At 45.4% G+C, this 25,530-nt stretch overlaps 1 protein-coding gene across 2 annotated transcripts in view; it reads left to right on the top strand.

Annotated features, from left to right (window-relative positions):
* The window catches only part of SCUBE1 (signal peptide, CUB domain and EGF like domain containing 1), a 200,428-nt gene that overhangs the window by 128,877 nt on the left and 46,021 nt on the right, over positions 1 to 25,530 (top strand). For both annotated transcript variants that reach the window (XM_074901185.1, XM_074901184.1), the window contains 2 exons: positions 1,611 to 1,727; positions 21,902 to 22,024. In XM_074901185.1, coding sequence (XP_074757286.1) covers positions 1,611 to 1,727; positions 21,902 to 22,024 — 240 coding nt within the window. The remainder of the gene's footprint in view (positions 1 to 1,610; positions 1,728 to 21,901; positions 22,025 to 25,530) is intronic.

Below are 25,530 nucleotides of genomic sequence, written 5' to 3'. Positions count from 1 at the left end.
CGTGCTGTGAATGCACGTGTGCCCCAGGCCCTCGCTTTCAGATTGTTCAGAAGTGCCAGCAGCGTATTTCACAGCTCATGTAGAGGTCTGTGCCTGCGCAAAAGAAAGAAAAAACAACAGTTACACTTTTATTTTGAAGCAGTGAAGTCCCTCCAAAAGGCCAGTCTAAGTTCACCTTGAGGGCATTAGTAGAGGCTACTTTAAAATAAAAATCTTTTAGTACTAGTCAATTGACAGATAAAGCCCTTTCTGTTCTGTGTAAATAATTTTTGATCAGTGTACTGTTCTGAGGCAATTCCCGATTAGCATAGCCTAGAGCTTATTGTCAGACCCTGTCCACAGGGTACAATTGTGCCACAGACTGTGAATATGCAGCAATAGGAGTCTGTAAATCTGAGTAAGTAATGACAAAGCCTCTTTAGGGAAAGCCAGAATGAGGTGAGCTGAGCAGAATAATGGCAGTCTTGGGGGGCAGGGGTGTGTGTGTGTAATTTAATCAAAGCCAGAGCAACTGAAAAAGATGCTATTAAAGGGACTTGCTCTCTGAAGTAAATACTTTTCAGATAAACGCATAGTTCAAACTGACGGGGTGAATTGGCATCCTTACATCCCCTCTACTCTCTGGATCAAAGTGAAGTTAATAATTTCTCTTGCCTTTTATCTGTTTTCTGGATGTGTGTGTGGGTATGTGTGCGTGTGTCCGGTGTGCGCATGTGCACACACGAGTAACAGAAAAGAATGGCAACGAGGGAGGGGTTTTTGCTTTTTCTGTAATGAAGTTGAAGATTTTTTCTTAATGTAGTGGTACCTCGCAGTCATTGCCCACTGTTGTAAAAGCTCAGAAGTATTGCAGCTTTCTCTTGCCTGTGTTTGCCCAGCCACCCTTCTACATACTACAAGCACTGGGAAATTTCAATGACACAGCTTGGAATGGGTTCAGTGACCTCAATTATGCCCTCCCACCCACTCCAAACTCCTTTCAATTTGCAAAAAGCTTTAAGTGGACAAAACCCAGATGCCTTTTGCTTGTAGTTCAGTAAGAACAGATTGGGCATGTAGATTCTTGTCAAAGTGATATATGTAGTTCATTTTCCATTAACTCTTTCTTAACTAAGGATTTTAAATTCTCAGTTCCAAGTCTAGCACTCTGCTTTGCTTTCTGCTGCTTTTTAAAGTTCATTATGCCTACAGCATCATTTAAAAAAATGAACCTTAAAAAGCCTCGGCTGGACATTGACTGATACGAGAAACAGACTGAATGTTTGGTTCTGCTTTTAAAGGCAATCACTTTTTTTTCTTTTTAAACTTGTTTCGTATGTAATAACCCATCCTGTTGTCTAAGACAGTTCAAAAGCACTAACTAAATATAATAAATAAAAAGACCAGTTTTGGGGGGAGAAAGAAATCACGGCTTGTGGAAATGATTTACCAGTCCAAACCAGTACGTGGGCCCTGAGGACCCTGAAAGCTGCAGCGGGCTTGCCTAACCTAGATTGCTTTGTAACGTTGGGATGCTGCCCCGAGGAGTCGGTGCCTCTCCCCTCCCCCAGAACATTTCATTACACTCCCTTTCTCCCTCTCTCTGTCTCTCTTTCTCTCTCGTCCTGCAGAAACATGTGCTGTCAATAACGGAGGCTGTGACCGGACTTGCAAGGACACGGCGACAGGGGTCCGCTGCAGTTGCCCGGTTGGATTTACCCTGCAGCCTGATGGGAAAACGTGCAAAGGTCAGCTTCTGTTTGCTTTGCCATGCATCATTTGCCTTCAGCAGTTCCACTACAAGATGTAAATATTCGGTTATTTAATCAATACTTTTAAGTTGAGGCAATACTGGCACAGTGATTGCAACTGAGTTCATTAGCTTTCTGCTGCCCTAATTTCTCCGTATTTACCTATTTCAATCATTTTTCTCTTTATTTATTAGAGGGTTTTATTACTGCAAAGCAATGAGATACAGAGGTCAGACTGTTTCAGACTGACCGGAGATTTAAGGAAAAGCTCTGGGCTGCAGAAAGCCTTCCATTTCAAAGGACAGCCTGGTAGCCCTGTAAAACTCCAGCCATCCAGTGGTACCCGAATTTGTCCATTCAAAAAGCGAGTTAAAGTTCTCCAGCAGTACTGTGTTACCTGCAGATAATCAACTGGGTATCACTAAGTGAAGCCAAGCAAAAGAGGCAGAAGTATTGCTCAAAAACCCCCAGACAATTGTCCGCTTCTGCCCTTCAAAACAAAAGGAGCCAGCTGCAAGGGGAACCAAACCAACGTTTACCAGTGCTCGGGTCTGAGCCGCTGAGCTGAGGCTGACCCCTGTTCCAAAGGCAGCGCAAGAACCGGCGTGTTTTGTCCTTCATTAGCGTGTTAAAACTGAGGTCAGGGGAAGGGAGAAAAGAGCATCTGATACCGCTGTCAGCATCTGTTCTCAGTTAAGGAGACAGGGACAGTTCTCGCGTACCCCTGCAGAGCCCCACCGGCCCTGCGCAGGCCAGGAGCTGGGGGTGTGAGCGGGACCAGCCCCTCCATCAGCCGTTGTCCCCTCTCCCCGTGGGCTTCTCGGAGCTCCTTGCAAGAGCCTCGGTGGTGCCCAGCCAGGAGGACACTGCGTGTGCTCTTGTCACAGGGAATGCTTTTTTTATCACTCGGTGACTTAGCATGAGCTGACCTAACTTGCTAAGAAACTGTTGGGACTTTTTTCCTTCAAAGTAACCAGAAATGTCAGAATATCTTCAGTCCAGGGCTTGATGTTACTTAAAATAGTAAAACCCACAAAAATAAACAGAAAATGTGTGGTTTCCTCTTGCTTCAGGCTGAAAAATCCCAGTGCTTGGGCATGATCCTGTTAGTATTTATAGAAATAACAGTCCATTTGCCTGTTTATTTGAAAATAAAACATTTAAACTGCCATTGCACACAATGTTAATAGTTAAGGGTGAGCACACATCAAAAATCAGTCGGTTTAGTTCAAGCCACATAAAAATAAATCTTCATTTTTACAGGCAGACTAGCTAAGCCATAGCAGAGCAGTAACAGTGACTCCACCGAGAGCTTAAAAAGGAGGCATTTTAGTACTGTAACATACACCTAGACTGGATCATAATGTTTATTATTGAAACTGCATCATGAAAAAAAATGATTAATTCTAAATTTAGAAGTTTGGCCATAGAACTAATACGAAACAATATTTATATAATAATCAAGTCTATTATTAGTGTTACAGACAAAATGAAATATTCAACTGATCCTCAAGCCAAATACCCTAACTATTTTCCCCTTTTTTATGGAAAGAAAATATAAGAAACAGAATCTGTATTTTTATGATGCTGCAGATTCTTTCTTCTTTCTTAAAATAAGGAGCAACTGGAAATTAACTGACATGGTTTAACCAACCAACCAGGCCATTTGTTTTTAACCTTTATTTACACTTTAGGAAACACTCTTCATCGTAAAATGGTAAAATATGTGTTTTGCATTTATCTGTAATTAATAATATTTATCTGGTGTATTGCGCTGAGATTTCTGGGCTAGATTCTGCTTCCCTGAGGCTACAGTAACTTCCTATTTAAGCCTGTGCACAAAGGGTCCTGCACTTAAACTGCCCGGTGAAGCTTCTCCCACAGCTTTGGCAGGCAGCCCTCGCTCGAGACGCCTCTCTGGGGTTTACATCTGCTGGGTGCAAAAGTGGGGGTTCTGGTGGGGCTCCTCCTGCTTACAGGTCACGCCTGGAGAAGGCTGAGGTGGGGGGATGCCGTGTGCGTGTTCCTCCCTGAGAGTTCTATCGAAGCGAAAGAGAAACGTGATCAGCTCAAGCGCTCTCCTCTGGTTGCTCTCCTGTGGTTGCTCTCCTGTGGTTGCTCTCCTGTGGTTGCTCTCCTGTGGTTGCTCTCCTGTGGTTGCTCTCCTGTGGTTGCTCTCCTGGTTGCTCTCCTGGTTGCTCTCCTGGTTGCTCTCCCTGACTGGACTGGCCCACGATTTCTCATGCGGGCGGTTCCTTGTCCCCTCCAGCTGGAGCCGTACGCCTGCGCCGTCAGCGCGGTGGGTTACCGGGGGTGCCCGGTAGAGCGTCCTCGGGGGCCGGGCAGCCGTCACACCCCGGATTCCTGGAGCAGAGGCAGGGCTCAAGTCCATCGAGTCTCACGGCATCACCAAGGGAGGTCTTTCACTGCAGCTTTTTAAGAGAGGTTCTGTTTCTAACCATGGGGGAAAGATATGCCAGTATCTATTAATGGAAAGCAGAGAGAAAAATGAAATGGAGAAAAGCTGAGAGAAGTTGGAGGGATAATTAATATATTAACCCAAAAATGCAATTGTGGGTTGAGCAAAATTATTAATATGTTTAGGTTGAATTTAGCAAATAATGTTGACCAAAAATAATGTTTCTATTGGAAGGTGTACGGTTTTTCAGTCCATTTTGGCATCTTCCTCTCTAAGACATTTTACATAGTGCAGCTACTATTTGGAATTATGTAGTTGCTTAGAGTCAAGAGGCTTAAATAAGACTCAAAGAAACATGTGAACTTTTGAGTACTCCAAGGTGGACACTGTGTAACTTATTAATCTGTAATTCTAGCTCACTCCTAGGTGATTTCCTCAATAGTGTGCTTTTACCATACTGGTATTTTACAGAAATCTATTGCCACTTTTCTCCCGTATTTTGCATGAGGGAATTGGGTAAATTAAATAACATTTTTATTTTAAAATTAATGAAATAAATAAAAATGTTATTTTTCTAAATAACAAAAATTCCTAGATGGTTCTATTCAAAAATCAGGACTAGTCTGTTTTAGGCATTGTATAGACATATAATGGGAAAAACAGTTTACTGTCCAAAATGTTCACAGGTTTTTGTTTAGTAGTTTGGAATTTCATTAACTGTTTAATATAGAAAAAAGGCAAGTATATATACAAAAGGAAAGGCAATTTTTTAAGAAAGAGTATATGCAAACATGCTTAATTTGCCAAAAGATGGCAAATAAACCCTATTCAATGTAACTAACTACACTTTGTTTGCAGTATCATATTTAATATTCTGTAGTTCTGTCGTAAAAGCTGGGCTGGATTCAGATCACCGAGTACAGAACTGAGCCAGGACTAAAACTCTGGTATTTCTCCTGGCCCTTTCCCAACGCATCAGGGAATGGAGGGCACAGGAAAGCAATTTCCAAGCGGTACGAGGGACCTACCTGCAGGAGTTTTACCCGTGGCCTCTTTCACAGGCTCCGTGGGAAATGACAGTTCACTGTACCCCGAAGAACCAAGCTCCTCCTGTTAAGGCAGAGTGCAGTCTGGTTTACATCAAATGTTGACAAAATAGGGAAAAAAAGTTGTTGTGGATAAGGTTTTAATGTGGAATGTGGCCAGTAGGAAGGCTACTGTGGCAGAAGGTTGTTTTGGTTTCTGGAAGCTGAACAAAATCTGTTTGATCTCTGATTTTTTTCCCTTACATATGTTACTTACCTGATCTCATAGCGAAATAAGAGCAGAATGCTGTCTGTGGTCTAGATAGAGGGACCTCCAGATGCATTAATGGTGGCTGGGGTAAAACTTCATTAACCTTTTGCTGTTCTTTAAAAGTCAGTCTCCAACTCAAGCCTTCTCGGCTGGGTTGGCACACAACGGCGAATGCTCCTTGCTTCCCTTCAGCTTTCCCACCAACTTGGCTCTTAATAAGCCAAAGCCCAGAGGCTTTTGTCAGCTAAGAGACGAGACACATCCCAGGCAGAAAGAGTTCCATATTCTCCCTCTAATTAATGTTATTTAATTTCTCCTGCCGTTGTAACGGGGTGATCCCAGCTTGATGCTGAGATCATTGGATGCTGTCAGTTGTTGTGCTACACACGACAGGGCAGCGTAGTTCCTCTCCTCAAATGCCCACCGAGTCATCCCACAGAGTCAGCTGATGCAGACCCCGAGGGAGCCGGAGGATTACAAGACACAGTGGCCCAGGGTGCTCATTGTTCATTGCCTCCTACCCACTTTTTAATATCCCCTGTATTGTGCTTATCAAGGGTGGTGTGGTCCCTGGCTGCCTTGCTGCTTGGTTTCTGTGCCTCCTTCCCGCTGAGTGCCCTCTCTTGCAGCCAGCTCAATCTGCCCTCGGCGAGAAGATTCATCATTTGACCGTTTTAATTATATTAAATACAAATTACGTAGCTGATAAAGCAAGAGACTTACTTGCAAAAAAGCTTGTGGGATTCAGGAGGAGTGAAGTCAGACTAGATTAGACTTAGCAGAGATTCTGAAGGTTGTGTAAATCCAGGTGCCAGAGTGGATCAGATGCTCCAGGGCTGGTGTGCCCAGGGCAGCTGAGCCCGGGGAAGGGCCCGCCGTGGCTGTGGGGGCACCTGAGGGACGGGGGCTTGCTCGGGGGCTCTCCGGGGGTGGGTTAGAGCAGGGGGAAGGGCCACAGGCCCCTGGCACTGGAAAACGTGGGACTGTGTGTGCGATGTGCTCCCTCGCTGCCGCAGGGGTTGGGAGGGAGAGCGTGCCCCCAGCGCCCCGCGGTGCTGCAGCTCCCCAGGGCACAGGCATCGGCACGGGGTGCACCCGCTGCGCCCCCCGAGCCAGAGGCCGGATTTGTGAGCAGGAGAGGGAAGCATAACGGGGTGTCTCGGGGTTATGGAGCAAAGCCCCGTCTCTGATAGGCCTTTCCCATAAACCTCTGTGAAGGGCCCCCTCACCCTGCAGCGCCCCGTGGGTGTTTGTAACAGCAGGTGTATTGTTCGTTCAGCCCGGTTTCTGTTCTGCTGTCGGGGGGAGCTTCGCAGTGGGGTCTGGGGGAGGTGGATACCCAGCTGGGCTACAATGCCAGAGCTTTTAGTAGCAATATGGTGTTCCACTGGTAGTCTGCCACCAGCTGTGGCCGAAGGCAGCAGCAGTCATTCACGTGCCTGACTAGATCTTTGCCAAGCTCAGGTGACGCCGTGGACGTGTATTTAGGAGACAGACAGGTCTCTGCACATCTCCACCCTGAGATGGGGCGTTCTGTTTACCGTGCAACACTGAGTAAGCCCTACTCAGCCCTCTGGCATATTGTTTAACCGGGGCAGTGTTACGCTGGGGTTATGTGACTGGATGCTGTTTAGGCAAACATTTCTCCTTCCTGCTGTCTCATTGTCATGGTTACCCAGCAATGGGGTGTGCTCTTGAAACCGGCCCCCATCCTTTTGCATTCAGATGCAGCAAAGAAATGTGGCACTTACATGCTTAAATACTTGACTGTGCTGCAGTGGGAGCCGCAGAAATGCCTTCGTGTTGAACGGTTTGTCCAACAGCCCCGCTGATCGTTAAGCAATCGAGAAAAGAAGAGCAGGAGCACAGAGACTAGTGAACAGTTTCCGTCAACAAACTGAATCAAAATTTATTGACATAAAAGGCAATTTTTGCATTGGATTTATTAGGGAATTTCTCTTTTTCATCTTTCTTAATTGCAGTCTATTACAGCAGGAAAATTCTTTTCAAATTGGTTTTGGATACAGAAATTTAAACCCTGCAAGTAAATTAAATTTTGAAAATGGGATTGTTTCTGTGAGGAAGGAGTTACAGAACGAGTTTCAGCGAAGCAAAATGTCATGTTTTGTTAAATATGAACTGAAAGGTTTCATTAAATTAAATGTTTAGAATTAACGCTTGACATCACTTTGGTACGAGAAAATGACTCAGATGTTGAAGGCTTTCCTCTCTTTTCATTCAGAACACACTAACACTGAGCGAAAAGCTCACAATGAACAGTTTAGCTGGCCAATTTGGCTTCATTTCCTGGCTACAGAATATCTGTGAACAGTTATGATTTCATCCATCATTCCATTAGTCAAAATTACTTAAAATTTGGTTTCGGTTTTTTCTCTAAATTGGATTAAATTGACGAAAGCTTTCAGATTCCATCTTGTCAGTCCCAATCAATCCATATAAAACTGAAAACGTTTCCTCTTTTTTTTTAGAAAGGAACACCAGAAGGAGTTGCAGGTTATTTTTATTGCTTATTATTAGTAAGGTGCAGTTGTTACTTTGGTCCATCACCTATTAGCTTGCTTGAGTTCTGAGGCTGTGACTGATTGGATAAGTCTGAGTGGTACCTTTTTTCACGGACTGCCTTAAAAGGGGAAGTTTTCTCAGTAGGAGTAATCACCTGTGATGAATCCAGGTTCTCTTTGGTTAATATCTCTGATGAATTTGACATTTTTTTACATGCCAGTAAAAGTTTGACAGTAAAATATACCCCTGTGCAAGATAACCTCTGTAAAATATATGCAGGAGTCCAGTTGACAGCAAGGCAGATAGAACTTGAGTGGCACCCATGACCACGTTTTTCACATCATGTAAATGTCTCCGTGCCTTTAGAATCAGCTCTGTAGGTTTGGAGCAGATCTTCTCCACTAAGAGGCGAATGCAGGACAGCATAAATTAATTTGTGTGAATGAACTTTTTTTTTCTTTTTTTGGTTTAGGCACTGTTCTGTTTTTCTTCCTGAGCTATAAGGAGACCTCCTTGAAAGTGGTCACCCAAATACAAGGTTTTCTGAGTTAGATTGCCACAGAAAATTCTTGGGCTTCTGTTCAAGTGAGACCATCATTTTACCAGAGGTATACATAACTTTTTCATAAATGCACAGGCAGCATTAGGGAAGACATCACTAAAGTAGCATGCTGAACGGTAACCTGAGTTCCCTGCTAAAGCCACAGCGCTTAGGTATTTAGCTTCTGCACAACTTCAAGGAACGCACTGCGTTAGAATCACCAAGATGCTGTGCTGTAAAGCTGTAATTATGGTCCCTGCTGAATTCATTCACATACACCAGCATTTTAAATGAAAAGGAATTTAAATGATCTCTTCTAGAGTTTAAACTTCTCGAGGTTGCTCACAGGGGCAAATCTGTTCATAGCAGCCTGACCGCTCCTTGAGATCTGCAGCCTTCGGTGCCTCTGCCGTCCGCAGCCCCTCCCTGGGATACCGGGATACTCCTCACAGTGAAAGGAGTGCTGGTGCCTGGTGGTGCTGTCAGTGGGTGTTGTACTGGCACCCAGGGCAGGTCCTGGAACATACAAAAAGAGCTTTTCCCAGCTCACCTTTCTCTAGCAGCATGAAGATTTTTTTAACATGTGTAAAGAGGTCAGTTTAGCTTCCCCCACGTTAGACAGGTACGTATTCTGACCCATTAGCCACAAGGAGCCGTTAGCATTTTCCAGTGCTCTCAAAAAAAAGGGTAAAACCAGACATACAAACAGTGTGAAGGAACAGGCTCAAATGAAGCAGGTTCCCAGCAGTCCTCACCTCCCCTGCAGGCAGAGAGCTGTGGTACCAGCAAATGGCAGTGGAAATGTCGGTCACCGGTTGCAAGCAGCAGTGGGCTCTTTGAAGAGGATGTCTGGCAAAGCCAGAAAGGGCAGAGACCTGCCTGCATTATTCCCTTTTCTTTTGATTACATTTCCCTTGATAACTGCGGCACCTGAAATGGCCGTTTACTTCTGTGTCGTATCTTTAAGAGAATTTATGTAGTTAACGGAGCAGTTGTACTCTTAATCCTGGTTCATACCATTGCTGCTTGATGCCGGAGCCCTCTGGTGCAGAACACATTACAGTCTGCTAACTGAGAAGTGCCTTGTATTCACCGTTTGGTTTGGAAAGTAGCATATGGAAACAGTCCCTTAGCCTTGCTCTCGGCCAGGGCACGGGGATGGTGAGGGAGAGCAGCTTTTTGTTTAAGCTAGGAAGTAGCTTCTCTTTGCTTGCTGCGCATAAATAAAATCATCTGAAGGATATCCTAGAGCACTGGTGTGCGAGTTGCTTAGAGTCTGTCAGAAGTAATAAAGGGAAAGACAGGATTGCACTCAGTAGGCTCTCATTTGCTATTTTGGTATCTCCACTGGAAAAAAATGCAAAACTCTGCAAATAGAACCAGGTTGTGGTACACTGAGTGCTGAGACCCTCGGTGAAGAACCTGACCAAGCAGATGGAACATTTTAACCCTGATTCCTGGGAGTGGCAAGTGATAGAGGGTCTGCAGGTGATTGGCCATATACATGTCAGGTTTTTTAGAGGAAGATTTCAGAAAATGGAATCCTTCTGGGATTTCAAGTCGAGAACCTCAGAAAAAAAGGCGTTGAAAATTATTGTTTAGTTTTGAAAATAGAGGTTGTCATCCTCAGGCCTCTGTATCGCCTGTGGCCTCTGAGACTCTCCCTTTGCTCCCCGAGGCCCATGCTGCCCCCACCATGGACACCAGCACTGGCTTTCCTCTGGGGCCTTGTGCCTTTTACTGCGCTCAGGAATCCCAGTGACCCCTTTTTTAGAATATGGTCAGAAGAATTGGTGACCTCAATAAAAAATACGCACATCAGCCCTGGTAATTCCTGGGGGGATTCGGGGCCTTACCTCCTGTGGCCGAGGTACCTCCTGTTGGCAGAGTCTCGGAGGTGTGTGCCTGGGGAAATGAGAGGGATCCGCTGGGACCCCCGAACTCAAACCCTGCCGCAGTAACGTCCTCGTGAGCTCACACATGTAGCCTGAGCCCAGCCTGTAGGGTACTGGCCCTGACAGGATCTCTAACTGGTTACCCGTTCCACTTCCCTTCAGAGTCTGACCAGGGAGGAATAAAGTGACTCTTCTTGGTCTCAACAATAGAAGTGAAATGTAAGAAAAGAATAGAGGTTAATAGGGCAGTGCAGAGAGGCCTGTGTCCTCCACTCACATGTGAAAGTCAGTGCAGGAAAAAATCCCAGTCTCTCTCTGGTTTCCTTCTACCTTCTGTGTCACTCTCAGAAAAACATCCTACTCCAGAGGAATCAGGCTTCCTGATCTTTCTCAACAGTGGGCCATAGCCTGTTTGTCAGAGCCAGCCCACAAGCTATCTGGAGTCAGGGGATAGAATTTTAGAAGTTAATTATTAAAGTATGTGTTGTCTTTTAACAACCCTTAAGTGTTTACTGAAGTGGTTTATTTTGAGCCATTCTTCCTTCCTGATGACTTTCTCCCTGCTTCTCATCAACTCAACAACCAAGAGTAAACTTCCCAATAGTCAAATCAAGCTCTAGTTTTCATAATTCATTATGCAGCGACTCTACTTCCATCAGACCCCTTATATGACTCTGCTTTCAAGCTACAGCTTACCCTCCCAGTGTTTGTAACTAGAAGTAAGTGCATGTTCGATATAAACACCATTTGAGCTTGCTTCTCTGTATGTGTAAGCAAAGAGCTGTCAGAAAATATATCAGATATAATCACAAGCCACCACAGCCATGAATCAAACCAGAAAATACCTTCTCCCTCTCCATGCTGAACACAAGGCAAATGCAAATCTTATGGCTGAAGTCCACCTTTTATCCTAAAAACAAGGAAAAAAACCCAAGCAACTTCTTTTATCTTTGCATGCATAAATTGTATGGCAAAGAATGGAGAATGTCCAGAGGCATGTCTTTGCCTTGTGTGAGAAGTCAGCACCTGATTAAATTCATGGACACAAGACTGATGTGAGGAATGATGGCGGTGAAAATGTGGGTCCTCCAGTAACTAGACTAGTGCTTTTAGGAGGAACAAAAATAGCCATTTTCTGTAAATACGCAATTAAACATTCAATTAAAATAGCTGAATTTTTTTGCCTTCTGACAAAGAAGTTCTGACCGTTTTCCAGTGCTTTGGCGTGGTGAAAGCGCCGTGAGGCCAGATGCCGTTTTCAGGGAGCAATCAGCTGCTTGGCAGGGGCAGATCTCTGTGAATCTCAAAGTGCTCAGTTGATTTATGGAACCCAACAGATTTTCTGGGAAGATGTTGCAGCAGCAGCCACAGCAAAGGATCTCCCTGTCTCTTCCCCTTCCTAATACTCCTCTTCTTCTGACAAAACCCGTATGATTAAGAAAATTGAGGCATTTGTGCTAAAGAAGCAACCAAAGGCAGCCAGTGGGTGATTTAGGACTATGAACCAATAGATGCAGCTGCCTAACCAAAGAGAAGAGTAACAAAAACAACCTTAAATGGAAGGAAAATTAGGACTTTTGTCATTAAAACAGCAGTCCTGTTCAGGGCTTGAGTCCTGGCAAGAGTTTCTGAGAACACCCACTTTGTAACCGCCTTGGGACGGCACCGAGAAGATTGTGTTCTGTCCAACTCGGGAAATGCTTCTGCAGGGAATTCTTCGGCTTATGGATCAACCATAGGCACGGGCTGTGCTGCAGAGAGTAGGTACGCTTGGTGAGAGAAGAAGGTGCAAAGGAAATTTTCTAAGTTTGATAGGAGTGACAAATGGAAGAGTAAAGCCAGAAGAGAATATTAAATAACAGAGGCAGTCTTGAGCTTTTTTTTGTTCCAGTAGGACTTAAGCAAGATGCAAGACTATCCATGTCCAAAAAACCCTCATAAAGATCAGGATTGAGAGAGGGAAACGGCGTAACTGATGGAAGAGCAATGGTGAAGTTCAGTTTATCAAAAGAGCTGCTCGTGTTAGAAGAGGTGGATAGGACTAGGAGATCAGACCAGAACGTGAGCTCCCAGGTAGCTACAAAAACATTTTCAAAATAGCTACCTAAATGTGGTTTAAAGAAGAGACATTGAGGCCTGTCTGCAGTAGCCTTATTGCTGAGGGCACAGTCGCTTTCTGTGACTGCGTCCATGTCATCAGTCTCCAGACAAAGAACAAATAAGATCAGCCCGGTGCGAGGGGAGCGGGGAGAGCGTCGGGCAGGCACCTGCGGCGGCTGGGCAGAGAGCTCTGTCCTGCCCACACCCACCTGGCCCAGCACTGCTGCCCGGGAAACAACTGTTTCAAGACCTGATAAGGCTGGAAGGTGACTCAGAATTAGGATTCTAAATTTTCTCCTCACGTTCTTCAAGAAAAGAGAGAGTTGACTGCTGTCAGTGCAGAGACAAACCTGGCATGTGATGACAGCGTCTGAGTGAGAGGCGGAGGGGGGCACAGAGAGAGGAGAAGGGTCAGCAGAGCTGACGGTAAAACCCAGGTGGTGGAGGAGATGTTGAAGAGACAGAAAGGTGCTGGTCACCAGCAGAAAATGTGTGGGCAGAAAAGGGAGAAAACTGTTGGTGGTAGGTGGCTGCAAGCGGTCGGAAGCCTGGTGAGGGGATCAGAAGAATGAGCAGCGGGACGCTGAGCGGAGGGTCTGTATGTCAGCTGCCATCACACCAGCACGTTTCACAGACAGACATCCGCTGATCCAGGCTTTCTGGGAGAACTGAACTTCCAGGCAACAGCGAGAAAAATGAAATTATAAACCCATGGAATTTTAAAAAATGAGAGGAAATGCAGATTTTAAATACCAACACAGGTGAAATTTGTCAGAAAGAAGAATGTCGAATGGGAGACAAAAATACAATGAAGAAGATAGGGTGGAGAGCAGAATCCAAGAAACAAAACTGGCTAACATCTGCCTTCTAACTGTTGCTGCAAATTTATCTAATCCAGAATGTGTGTAAAACTTTCACTGTCCCTTCCCTTTTTGGGGGGGAATAGCCTTTTTATTTTTTTTTTAGGTCAAAGACACAATTCATTTGTCTGCTGTAGACTTGTTCATGACAGACAAATATAATATAACAGATTATCTTCCATTAAAAAATTTCAGACTTGGGTCAGCTGCCATGTAACTCACTCAGTTTCATTCCCTCCCAGGGGTTCCATCTATCCCCACCAAATAAATTTATGTGTACTAAGTTCAGGGTTTTTCATGACTAGGCAATATCCCCGTTCCCTGGAAATTTGCAGTTGTTATTTGTCTTTGTGAACCTCCCCTTTGAAAATGCCAAATCCTTTAAATTAATGCTTGGGAGGGTCATATTTTGCATTTCAGTTGTTGAAAAGACCTTGCATTTATTCAACAATATAAAGCTCCCTGAGGATCAGCAACCGCAGTTTATTATGTAAAAGTGAGCTGTGCTGTCTGTAATTCGGGAGTTGACTACTCACATAATCATAGCTACCAACATTCAAAACTTAGAGTATTTTTTTCATTCTTTTATTATTGCGTTTTTCACCATAAAATACAGATTGTTTCTTCCATGGCTAGATCCTGCTCTCAGCGAAGCATTCGTCTTCCCTGGAACAGAACAAGATCCCTGCTTGACTGAAGTAATGTCTTCGGAAGGTTTGGGAGGCTTAATTTTTCTCAACAGCCAAATTTCTTGGATTCATTATCAGCTGTGAGGCATTTGAATTACCACGGGCTAATTGTATTCAGCTGTCCTCTTCAGTAGCAATAGCTTTATCATAGGGAAGCTAGCAGAGTTTTAATGGGATTTTAGAGAGAGCATCACTGCCTTCAACTGTCCTTAATACCAATTTTATTTTAAAGTTTTATTTATCAAACAAAATTTTTAGAAGCAAACTGAGATTCTTGGAAATAAGCACACAGCTTTCCTGAGCAGATAATAGTTCCAGGTGGAACTGAAAACAAGGAGGGAAATGAAAACAACTGAGTGAAGGTGAATGGAGTTAACGTGCTGAGTCTGGGGATTCCTGTGCCTGGGTTCAGGAGCGCACAGCTTGCTCTTCGTTGGGGTTACACGGGGAAACTGAAGAGTGTAAGGGCAAGGCCTTGTTTTTGAGTGAGACCTAGTACAGAGGAAGCGCCCGGGGGTGTCAGCTCCCCAGCTGGGTCTGACAGGTACCTGACGGAACTGAGTGAGCCCCTTTACTGATGCTGTGGTGTGGAACCTTCAGCAGCCCGGATAGCTCTCCTGCCTTGGCTCCTCCTGCGTGAAATGCAGAAACATTAAACATAGCACCACGATGGCCGGAGTGGCTCTGTGGATAATTAAGGCAGCTAAGTAGTCAGCCCAGTGTATCTGCAGCATTTCAGCCACAGCCTCCCCAGCTCTGCACGTCTCACAGTCGTGGCCCTCGGGGTTTCCCAGAGCCGGAGGTTCTGTCCTTTCCACGGCCTTTGTAAAACGGAGACGTCAGCTGTTGTCCCCGGGTGCAGGTGGGAGTCTTAACTGCACACTTACCCCTCTCCCCCCAGTGCTTTATAAAAAGCATTCTGATTCATAAAATAATGCAGTAGGAAGAAAAATGACTTTATTCTTTGGGATTCCCATGGCTTTGGGACACACACACACACACACACACGTTTTTGCATTTATCTTAGCCCAGACACTAAGACTCTCAGCCTGTTTCTTTCTGTCTCCAGTCCACATTCGGGTGTCACAGCCTGAGACAGCTTGCACTGCTCAGGTTCGTAGCATTGCACTAACATGTTTTTAAGCCTAAAAAAGAATTCAGTGTTCAGCAAAAATTTTAAATGAAAATCCTTTCTTTTCACGTTAGATTTAGTAAATCCCTTTCCTTTCACAAATGAGAAATCAGGACCTAAACTATTCTGACAGCATTTCTGAGTTTTTCACTTTCGAAGCTTTTTGTGTTTTATAAATCTAATTAACTGTAATAAGAAAATAATAGGACATAATGTTTGTTTTACAAGGTGATTGATCTCTTGGCAGCCTGGCAGACTCTTTTATTGATTGGTTGGTGGATAATGTCAGAGTGGATATGTCCTGGAGGAGAATAGCTGACACCTAAATCCATATGTGACAGATTACCATCTGTGTTGGAAGACAGGTTTCTTGGTAAAATTGCAAAGATAACAGGTGAAAATGGAGAAAGTGACATGAGGGAAATGTGTTGAAACCTGCCCCAACCTTTCCATGCTCTAAGAGCATTTACACAAAGCTCTCCATTTTGTGGGCAGCCTGTTTTCAGGATGAGGGAGATTAAATTTTAATTACACTCATTCCTGTCTGCCCAGTCAAGTTTTAATTCTGTTAATTAGGAAAATGCCTTGCCCCACAACCTAGCCATAAAGCTAATTAAACAGAGAACCCTCATTTGCTACTTAGTGGAACTTCAGTAATGATTATCATACATTACAGTTAATTAGCACTGTGGGAGGGAAAATGAGGATGTCGCTGAAGTGCGAAACTCCAATTAGAGGTGCTGTAATGTATGCCTGCCTTCATTCCGTAGCTGTCTGGTGCAGGGAAGTCACACACTACCCTACCTGCCTCACTTTCACATCTGTTACAGAAGAATTCATTAAACTTATCTCTCCTGCAGAAGTGTTATGTAGGTTTAATGTAATGAACCTGATAAGATGCTGGCCTTTGAAATCCTCAAGTAGGAAACGCTGCATAAATAGGATTATTCCTCCTTGAGACATGCAAAACCTGTTAGAGGCAACGACCTGCACTGGGTGGTGGAACAGCACAGGTGCTCCCTGAAGTGGAGGAGGCTGTACGGTTCTGCACATACTCATAAAAACTTCAGGGAGGAACCTTACCAACGCGGAACAGGCTGCTGTATCAGACCAGTCAGAAGCCCAGACCGCAAATTAAAAATATCTGTAATTTGACTCAAAAGTTTTGGCAGTAAATGACTGATTCAAAATGCTTTGTTCAGTTAGAATAATCCATTTTAAGGTATTGGTCCTGGAAACATCAATTGATGATTGCCAATACCCCATTATACAGATGGAGTAAAGTAGAGAGGTGTTACAACTTGCCCATAAACCTGTTGTAAAACTGGAACTAGGACTTCGAACTCCCTGTAGACTGTCAGACAGCAGCTGGCTTGATGTTTGCTGCAGGGAACAGCAGAACCTAAATTCTACTTTGATTTAGATTTTCTCACAGTGGCACTGAATCCAGTGAGTCTGAGGATATGAAATTATCCTTAAACCTTAATAAAATATCCCTGGCATACATTATTTAAAACAGTATGGAAAATGTTATTTAGGCCACGGCAAGTGTAGCCTGATAGGTTATGTTTATGTTGATCCCGAGTTACTTATAGTTCAAGTTTTATTGCAAATACTGATGTAATTGCAGTGTGAGCACTGGTGGCTCTGGCAGTGATGTCGGGTAGAACAACACGTGCTCTGTGCTGATTGACACGCTCTCTAGGCAAGGGAGCCTGCTGGCTTGTGCACTGGGCTTGGATTCAAGTGTGGATGAGTGAGTTTGTTTTTCTGTGCCTCTATTTCCCCACCTCTGACATGGGGTTAAAAAGTTCTGTGGCTGCTTTATAAAGTACTTTGTGGTCTGTGTGCATCAGGGAACTGATACTTGTGTCAACAAGGCAACGCTAGTTAGAGGGTTTAGGGGACAGTGGTGATTTGTAGAAGCATGAGAAAAGAGAAGGAAAGAAAAGCAAAGGAAAATTATGAAAGCAGGGAATAAGAAGGATAGCAGGCTAGCCCACTTTGCAGAAAATATGTCTATATTGATGTCCACTCCGTGCTGGTAACGGCATTATTGATCCTAAAATGCTGTCATTAATAAAAACAAGAAGAGTATGAAGTTTCTGTAATTATTTTAGGTTGATCTGGGAGTATGTTATTTCCCTGGAGCTAGGTAGCATTTTACAAATGCGAAGGATTAGACAGACACAACCAGTTCAAATATTTGTCCAGGCACTGAGAGGAGAAGCCTCACTTCCGCCGGTGCTGTGTGGGAATCCCACAGCCAAGTGAGCCTGCACGTTGATTCCCTTCCCGTTGCCTTTAAGCAGCTTATGTGAGTGAAATGTTAAATTCTAAGTTGCCTAAAATCCCTGCTTTTTAGTGGTTCCCTGACTCGTACGCAGCAAGGCAAGTCTCTGTGAGCTCCTGTGCCCCCGCGCGGGCGCAGCCCGGTCAGAGGCAGGGCCTGCTGCGGACCGACCTCGCGGGTCGGGCTGTGGGAGGGTGCGAGTGGAACAGGAGCAGACAGTGTCATCAGGCTGCACAAGGACGTGAACAGAGAAATAACAGCCTGCCTCTTCCACCTGGTCAAATTGTGCAGCTTACCGCCAAGCATCCGAGCTTGTTCCTTTATTTAAGGCTGATTCCACGGCCTCACTCCTATTTGAGATCCTCAGACAGCTTAGGAGAATCCCTTATTTCAGAAATACTTTATGTATTCCTCCTTCATTCTCCTGAAGTCATCGCCCCCTTCATTCTGCTGAAATGAGCTTTTGAGTGTCCAAAAGAATACAGAGAGCTCTGCAAAATAACCTCAAGGAACGGGCACGCTGAGAGCGCCTGGGGCTGGTGCCAGCTCTGGGACTCGCCACCAAATGGCAGAAGGCTCCAGGGCCGCGTAGGCAGAGCCAGAGGGGCCGTGCTGGGCTTCCCCGGGCTCCGTGTGGGTGCCAGGCCCCGGGGTGGGGCCTCCCCGCTCGGGAGCAGCAGCACGGCCCAGGGCTGGCCGCTGGGTTCCGACGGGCCCACGGCTCCTGGGGGGGTTGCTGAGTTCCATCTCCAGACTCATGTTGATGGCTTTTTTCCCCCAAATACTAGAACTTTAAAGCAGGTTTTAGCTACCTTGGGCAAACCATGTTTGCTTTGATTTTAGTGCCATAGGGGGAGGGGAATGGACCATTTTCAGGGCTAACGGGAGCCTTGAGTGCTTGGTTCCCTGTTACGCTCCATCCTCACCTGACATTTTTGACTAGGGAGTTTTAATGCTTCCGTGGATTTTCAGTGGCCTGTATTTTCCATTCCTGCACGTGTCCCATTTGCGTGGGGCACATCAGCGGGTGTTTGTAGCAGGGCAGCAGCCTGCGTGAGCGAGGTATCGTTTGGCAGCGCTGCCTCACTGCACGGAGCAATCCGTGGCTGCTGATGCACTGAAAGCCCATCAGACCTCCTGGTCTGAAGGGACCGGCACGCTGTCCGAGCGCCGAGCACCAGGGCACTTTACGTACAGCCCCCCGTGGTGCAGTACACTGGGAGCAGAGCCCTGGGGACAGCTTGAGCCTTTCTCCTGCAACCTGCGTCGTAGCTGAAAAGGAGCCACCTGAGAACTGTGTGGGAGGACCCCAGGTTTGTGACCCCTACAGACAGTCCCAGTAGCAGCATGGGGATAGCTGACTAAATCATTGCAGGCTGGTGGAGGCGGGGATGGGTTCCACTGTGCTTCCTCTCCCTGCGTGGCGGGCAGATGTGCCTAGTCTCTGCGCAGCTCAAACAGGCACTTGACAGAGTTGGGGACCAGTCAGCCTAACGATAAATGGGGCCTCGCCTTCTCACACAGTGGAATCCTTTATTTTCACATGCCCCATAACACGCATTATTTATAGCTATGGAAAGAAAAATAGTGGGGATACAGACTTGGTGCAATTTCTGTGAACCAGTTAGACATGATACGGTTGGGTGCTGCTCTCTTCCCAGTGCAGTGCAGCAATGCACTGCTCTCCATAGAGTGAAATAATTTCACATGCCTCGTCAGTCTCGCTATGGCCGTGGAAAGAAATACAGGGAAAGCAGAGACATTGGCACTGTTTGTGTTATTTAGAATGTTTTTGCCACTAACAGTTTTGACCTCTATTCTGTTTTGATGGTCCTGGTTTCAAAAGGCCACGTCATGTTTTCCAGCTAGAAGAAATGAATAAATACTTTCTTTTCCTGTGGACTCTCCCAGGTTTTACCCAGATTCTGGTTCAGAAATATTCCAAAGACTTATTGGTGTAAAACTGACATGCTGCACTGTCAGTGGAATTACAATGATTAACAGCTTCCAATCTACCCTCTGAGGCCAGGAGGGTTTCATTTTTGTCCCTTATGGTCTTCAGAGACCCTGAAAAGAAAGTTAGTGAGACTGGAATTTGGAATTTAACATGTGAAATCCAGGGGCTGTAATTTAAAACGTCAGTCCTTACTTCAGATGGTGTTTGACAGGCTGCAAGTAATTTCTGCTTCAAGCAGTCTCAGGCAGCAGAGTAACCCAAAGGTCATGTTGTGCTTATCACAGGTAAAAGATCTTCATGATAGATGACTACTCGGTGTTTATGATGCGTAATATATTAGTAATTTTAATTCACAGTTCCATTTGTCCAGGAGTTCTGTCAGGACAAGCTGAACTATAGTTAGGTACCCCTGTCTGCAGCACAGGCCCAGCTGCACCTGCCCAAGCTGGGAAGAATCACTACAGATGGAAATGCCAGCCTGCAGGAACTGGGCCCACAAGTCTTGGGTTTTCACCACTGATCCTGACCTGTGCTGGTGATCCAGCTGAAACCAGACGGGCTGCTGCCTCCGGTCCCGTGGTATTGCGCAGAGCAACCCTCCGTGTGTCCTCCACCAGGTTTATCAGGTTGGGAGCCTCAGGTTGGCTCTCCTCGGCTAGCCTAACCCCAGAACTAGAGGACCACAGGCAACAAACACGACTCCTGATTTCGGAGCACTTTGAGAGCTGTGTTACCTGAGACATAAAGATTTAAGCTGGCTCTGTGCGAGGCACTCGGGGTGATGCCACCACAGCTGCTCCCTACCCCCTGCTTCCAATAGCGCTGAACGCAGGAGCTGCTCCTCTGCAGGGCCAGGCACGAGAGTAAGGAGCAGCAGTGTTAGTTCAGGGGCTCTCTGGGCAAATTTGCTCTCACTTTGCCACAAATGGAACTCATAACTGACTGTATATGTTGGTCTTGCTTATTTGAGTAGCGCGTTCCCCTGAGCGTATTCCTGTCAGGGTCAGTGCAGCAAAGTGCTTCTTAGAAAAGAGGGCTGACTTTGCCTCTCAGCTCTTAGAATGTCTGGACTGACCTCCTCGCTCCTTGCTGCTCTTTATATTTTACAGGCAGAAACATGGTAAGAGCCATACTACCCCCCCATGTCTGCAATGATGTTTTCAAAAATGAATGAATGGCATCCATTAAAACTCATCCTAAATTCAAATAATTTTTAAATGCACCGTTCATTCACCAGCATCCTGCTCTCTTGGATAAATTTCCATCTCCACATATTAGCTCTTTTGGCACCTAGATTTGCGTTTTGCGAGATGTGCTTTGCGAACGGCCAGCTGTTACCTCAGAGTTTCAGAGCTCTTACAGCAAGAGGCTTTTCAGTAGGAAAAATCACTCTCCACTCGCTTTTCTGAAAGGTCTTGTTTTCACTTCCAGAATAGGCAGCCAAGGCTCTGGTTGTATTACTTCTTCACTGTATGCATCCCTAAAAAGAGCTGGGGTTTGGCACTGTTATTCTCCGGGGGGTGGAAGTACTTTTTTTCAAATAAATGTGGATCCATGGGTTGGGGGGCGGGGGGAGAGATGGGAAGATGCCCTGTATTTCAGATTATGTTCTGTGCCTATTATATAGTTATTGCACAAGACTTTATGGGTTGGAAAAGGGACTGGTCATTCCAGTTCTTCAGCACCTTTGGGAGAAGTTGTAATGGGGAGGAAGTAGCATCTACCAGTCTGAAATTCAGAACAGAGGTCTTATCAAGTTCATCAGTGCACTTCATAATCGTTATTTAAAGTGAATGCCATTGCTGCCATCCGTCATACATACATACATAGAGATGGCTTTCAAATAAAGGCAATAGGTTCTCTGCCTTCAGAACAACTGAAGCAGCAATTTCACATGCACTCGCAGTTGCTCTCCTGTGATACCAAATCAGAAAAGTCAGACAGGTGCAAATGGGTGTTCAGTGACAGTGTTCATAGTGGACAAACTTGCATGCAATGCTAATTCTAGACAAACGTACCCCTGCGTTTGTGTATGTAGGGATAATGGAATTATTTTTTCAGAATTCACATATGTTTTTCTTCATGTTTGTTGTTATTTCCATTTTTCTTGGGGTTTGGTATTTCCTATGTAAGGTGGGGGATTCACGTCTTACACGGGCTGAATCCTTCTGTCAAGCTGAGCCCTACACCTACAGAGAAACTTCCTTAATGTTCTTTAACGTGGGGGTGCCTCAGCCTGGGTCATGGGGCGCGTCCAGTTCTGAGGGAAGTACCTCTGTCTGCAGAACAGCTCAGCCCCAGGCCCTTTTGCGAGCCTCGCGGGGAGGCTTGGGGAGGGATACCTGCCCAGCCCCATCCCCGGCAGGGACAGCAGCCTCCCGGGGATCTCAGTAACCTCCCACACTCTCGCCCTGAACTACTGAATTGCTGCCAGGAACTAAACTTTATCCCGTTCCTTCTTTGCAGACATTGATGAGTGCTTGGTGAACAACGGTGGCTGTGACCATTTCTGCCGAAACACAGTTGGCAGCTTTGAGTGCAGCTGCCAGAAAGGCTATAAGCTGCTCACAGATGAACGGACCTGCCAAGGTAATACTTTATTTCTTTTACTCGTTCCATAATGAGGATGTTGTTTTTCATGGATTTTTTTGGAGGGGGGGGTAATGAAATCATTTCTACTACGTGTTTTAATTGTACTGTCATAGGAAGTAAAGTTAGAAAAGACCTTCCAGACTGTCATTTCCTGAGGGGGTTTAGAAGATTTTTGGAAATGTATTGTTCCCGTGGCTTTAGTAGTAGGAATGCCAGCGTCCTGCTGAAGTGCAGAAAGCCGTGTGGTGTAGTGAATAGGCTCAGGCAAGGAGCCTGGTGTTCAGATCCTCTAATCTGCTCTGATCTAACGGGACAGAGGCTTGTCATATTTACACCAGAGTCATTAGAGTAACCTACTGGAATTTGCAACATTTCAACTTTTAAAAAGAGTCTAATTTGTGAGCTCACCTCTGCCTGACAGAAGCTATTTATGAAGGGATAACGGAGCTTTGTGAGAATTGAAGTGTGGTTTGTATTGTTTGATGTCCACGTCATGGTTTGTTATCTGCGTCATATGATGTTATATACTCTGTGACTAAGGAAGTGCATAACCATTTCCAACTTACGTACGAACCTTGTACCCTTGGAGAAATGACACTCAACACTTGAGCTCTGTAACTTTACTCTTTAAAAGCCTCCTAGAAAAGGGTAGAAATATGAGCATGCGTCAGGAGAGAGAGGAGTGGAAGGAGGGTGGGAGGATGTACTCAATTAAAATTTTGTGCAGGAATTGCCTGTTTATTAATACATAATTCCTTGCATGGGTTCTGAACACACAGAAGTTATAAGTAAGTCTGAAATAGCGTTAGTATTTTAGAGCTTCTCTTTTCGTCAACAAAAGAGAAACTAAGGTCTGAAGATACAAACATCATTCAAAAAATTTTCTCATTGGTGCTTCCATCATCCGAGAAGCTTACTCCACCCACGCTGTGTGAGCAGACACAGAAGTCGGTGCAAGGTTGGCTTCAAGCTGGGACAGGGCAGGAAGGGCCGGGAGTGGCACAGTTAGTGCCACGGGACCGGGCAGAAACAACATTGTCGGGTCGTGTCAGACAAGGGGAGGTTGTCAGGCTTGGTGTACCTGATAAAAATAGGAACGAAATGTTTAAAAGAAATGTTCCCTTCATGCTGTATTTAGAGAGTTAGGAGTACTTTCTGGGTTATGAATGTCATGTGTGGTGACACGCTCTCACTGTGGTATCAGTCAGAGGTTTCACCACTGAAGGAACTGTAATTACACAGTGAAGCACTCAAGAGACAAGGCAAGCCCTGCGTTCTCGGTAGGTGAGAGCTGGTGCAAAATTTATTTGTTCGTTATGTTCTTAGTAACAGACTTTGAAAGCTACGTGTAAATAATCAGATATCTGCCATGTTAATGGGAAACTAGAAGCAGCTTTGTAAATGTTGTTCACCTGAGTTTTGTTTCTCCGTGTGCGTGCCTGGGCTGCCGAGGGAGTGGGTCACTGGTAGTGGTAGGTACGCGCAAGGAGTGACGCAGCAGCTGATCTTCTCCCCCCGTTTGTGAGAGTGGACGGGGAAGGCCAAAGGTGCTGTGGCCATCCCTCCCTGGCCCGTGGCAGTGAGCGGGGGCAGGCGCGCTGCCTGCCTCTGCGGGCACTTGGACTCGCCACCTGCAGCTTGTCTGTCGCTCTAACAGAGGGGTTACTGCAGGCCCAGAGAATTTTTGGGCTGGAGAAGTTCCTCCGGTCTCAGAAGTGCTGTTTCTGCACACAGGGAGATGGGGAGGACAGTTGTTTCCTGCCTGACGTCTGAGGTACGTGGCCCCAGCAGGTGCTTGGAGCAGCGCGGCAGGCCGCCGGCCCGGCCGGGCAGCGCTGCGTCCTTCCGTTCCTGTCTGCTGCCTGAGGTGATAATTGGTGACTCCGGCAGTCAGTAGCCCTGCTAATAAAGGAAAGTGAATAGAGATCAAGAAATCACTGGGGTATGAATCACCTGTACTTTGCTGCTTCTGCTGCAAAAAGACTATAGTCAGTGGAAGTGGTTGTAGTTATTAATGTCAGGTCTGACAGAAAAATGTGGTTTGGGGTTAGTGACTGCTGGAATATCAATCATACATGGGCTTTTCTGGTAACAGCCAGTCAACACTGACCGTAGAGCGTTACTGAGAGATTCAGGGAAATTTATTTTGGGCATATTAACCTTTCCAATGCGTGAAATAGAAAAGTCTAAATTGTATTTATAAAAGATGCTGTTGTTCACATTACATCTGTTGTTTTGATTCATAATAGACTTTCAATGACTTACGATCTGGCTGTCAACATTGCCTTTCTCCTCTGGTTTTCATTTTTAAAATAAAGATTTCTTTCAGTTAGGAATCAACGTGTTTACCAAATACTCATTTAGGGCCTTAGAAGTCTGCACTGCGTGGGGCTGAGTCCTACCTCGTTCGGGTGGCCTCCCTAGTGCATAGGGAGGTCGTCACTGACATCAAGGGACAGATTCTGCTAACCTTGGGCAAAATGCCCATGGGAACAGCTAAGCTCGCCCTTTTGTGACCTGCAGAACCCTGAATGAGTCTGTGCCTGTGTCTGATTCACAGGAAATTACCAGTGAAGAAGAACAAAGCCACAGGTCCAGTTCATGTTAGCTGTATTTTTCAAACTGATGAAAAATACAGGTAAGCTGTTGCTGCATAACTTTCTTCGTATGATCATTAACTTCAGCACAAGGCAATTTTACCTGTTTCAATAAAAAGGTTTCTTCATATTCCCTGTGAAATTCTGGGGTTGTCCCACCTCATGTCATTTCCTTGATGTCCTTTCATTGTAGACCTCAGAGCTGACTTTTAGAATGCAGGGAAATTGTATCAAAGTCTCAGACTTTGTTCTGGTTGTTTGCAGAGCTCCCACCCCATCGTACCAAATGCCTTACCCACATTCATCCTCTCTGTGAAGAGGAAAGTATTTCTCTCTCAGTTTTTCAGACAGGAAGGGGGAAGCCAAATATAGCAGCTTGCCTGAGATCACACATGTGAATGCCTGGACCACCTTGGAGAATAAACCTCCAGTTTTTGTGAATCTGCCCATTACAAGACAGATTTTTTCTCATGTGTTTGTGCTCATACCCTGATAGGAAAATTCGTTGGTTTTCAGGAGCTCTGCAGCCTGCTGCTCTCTTGGTGCCACTAGCTGGCCGCCCCGCATGCCTGTGTAAGCAGCCCTTGCGTTTGTAAAGGGCATTAACATCTTCTGCATTTGTCTGGTCACAGCTAAACCATTTTTAGCCCTGGCTGCAAAGAAAACCATTGTCAATCACAGATTACTTCTGCTAGGGAGTGGTTCTCACGCTGTGGCTCCTTGTTAGACAAGGAGAATGTGGGGGTTTCCCTTCCTTTCCCCTCCCCTGCATTCCAGCCATTTAAAAGGAAACTTATTTGTAACCCAGAAGGTGAAGAATCCACAGTGCCCTGCCACTGATACTGTGGAGTCTGATACTGCTTTCCCAGAGTCTTTCTTTTCACACAAACTTAAAAATAGATTATT

Source organism: Athene noctua, chromosome 3 (assembly GCF_965140245.1).
Source record: "Athene noctua chromosome 3, bAthNoc1.hap1.1, whole genome shotgun sequence".
In the NCBI taxonomy this organism is placed as follows: domain Eukaryota; kingdom Metazoa; phylum Chordata; class Aves; order Strigiformes; family Strigidae; genus Athene; species Athene noctua.
This window is presented reverse-complemented; position numbering and strand designations above follow the sequence as displayed.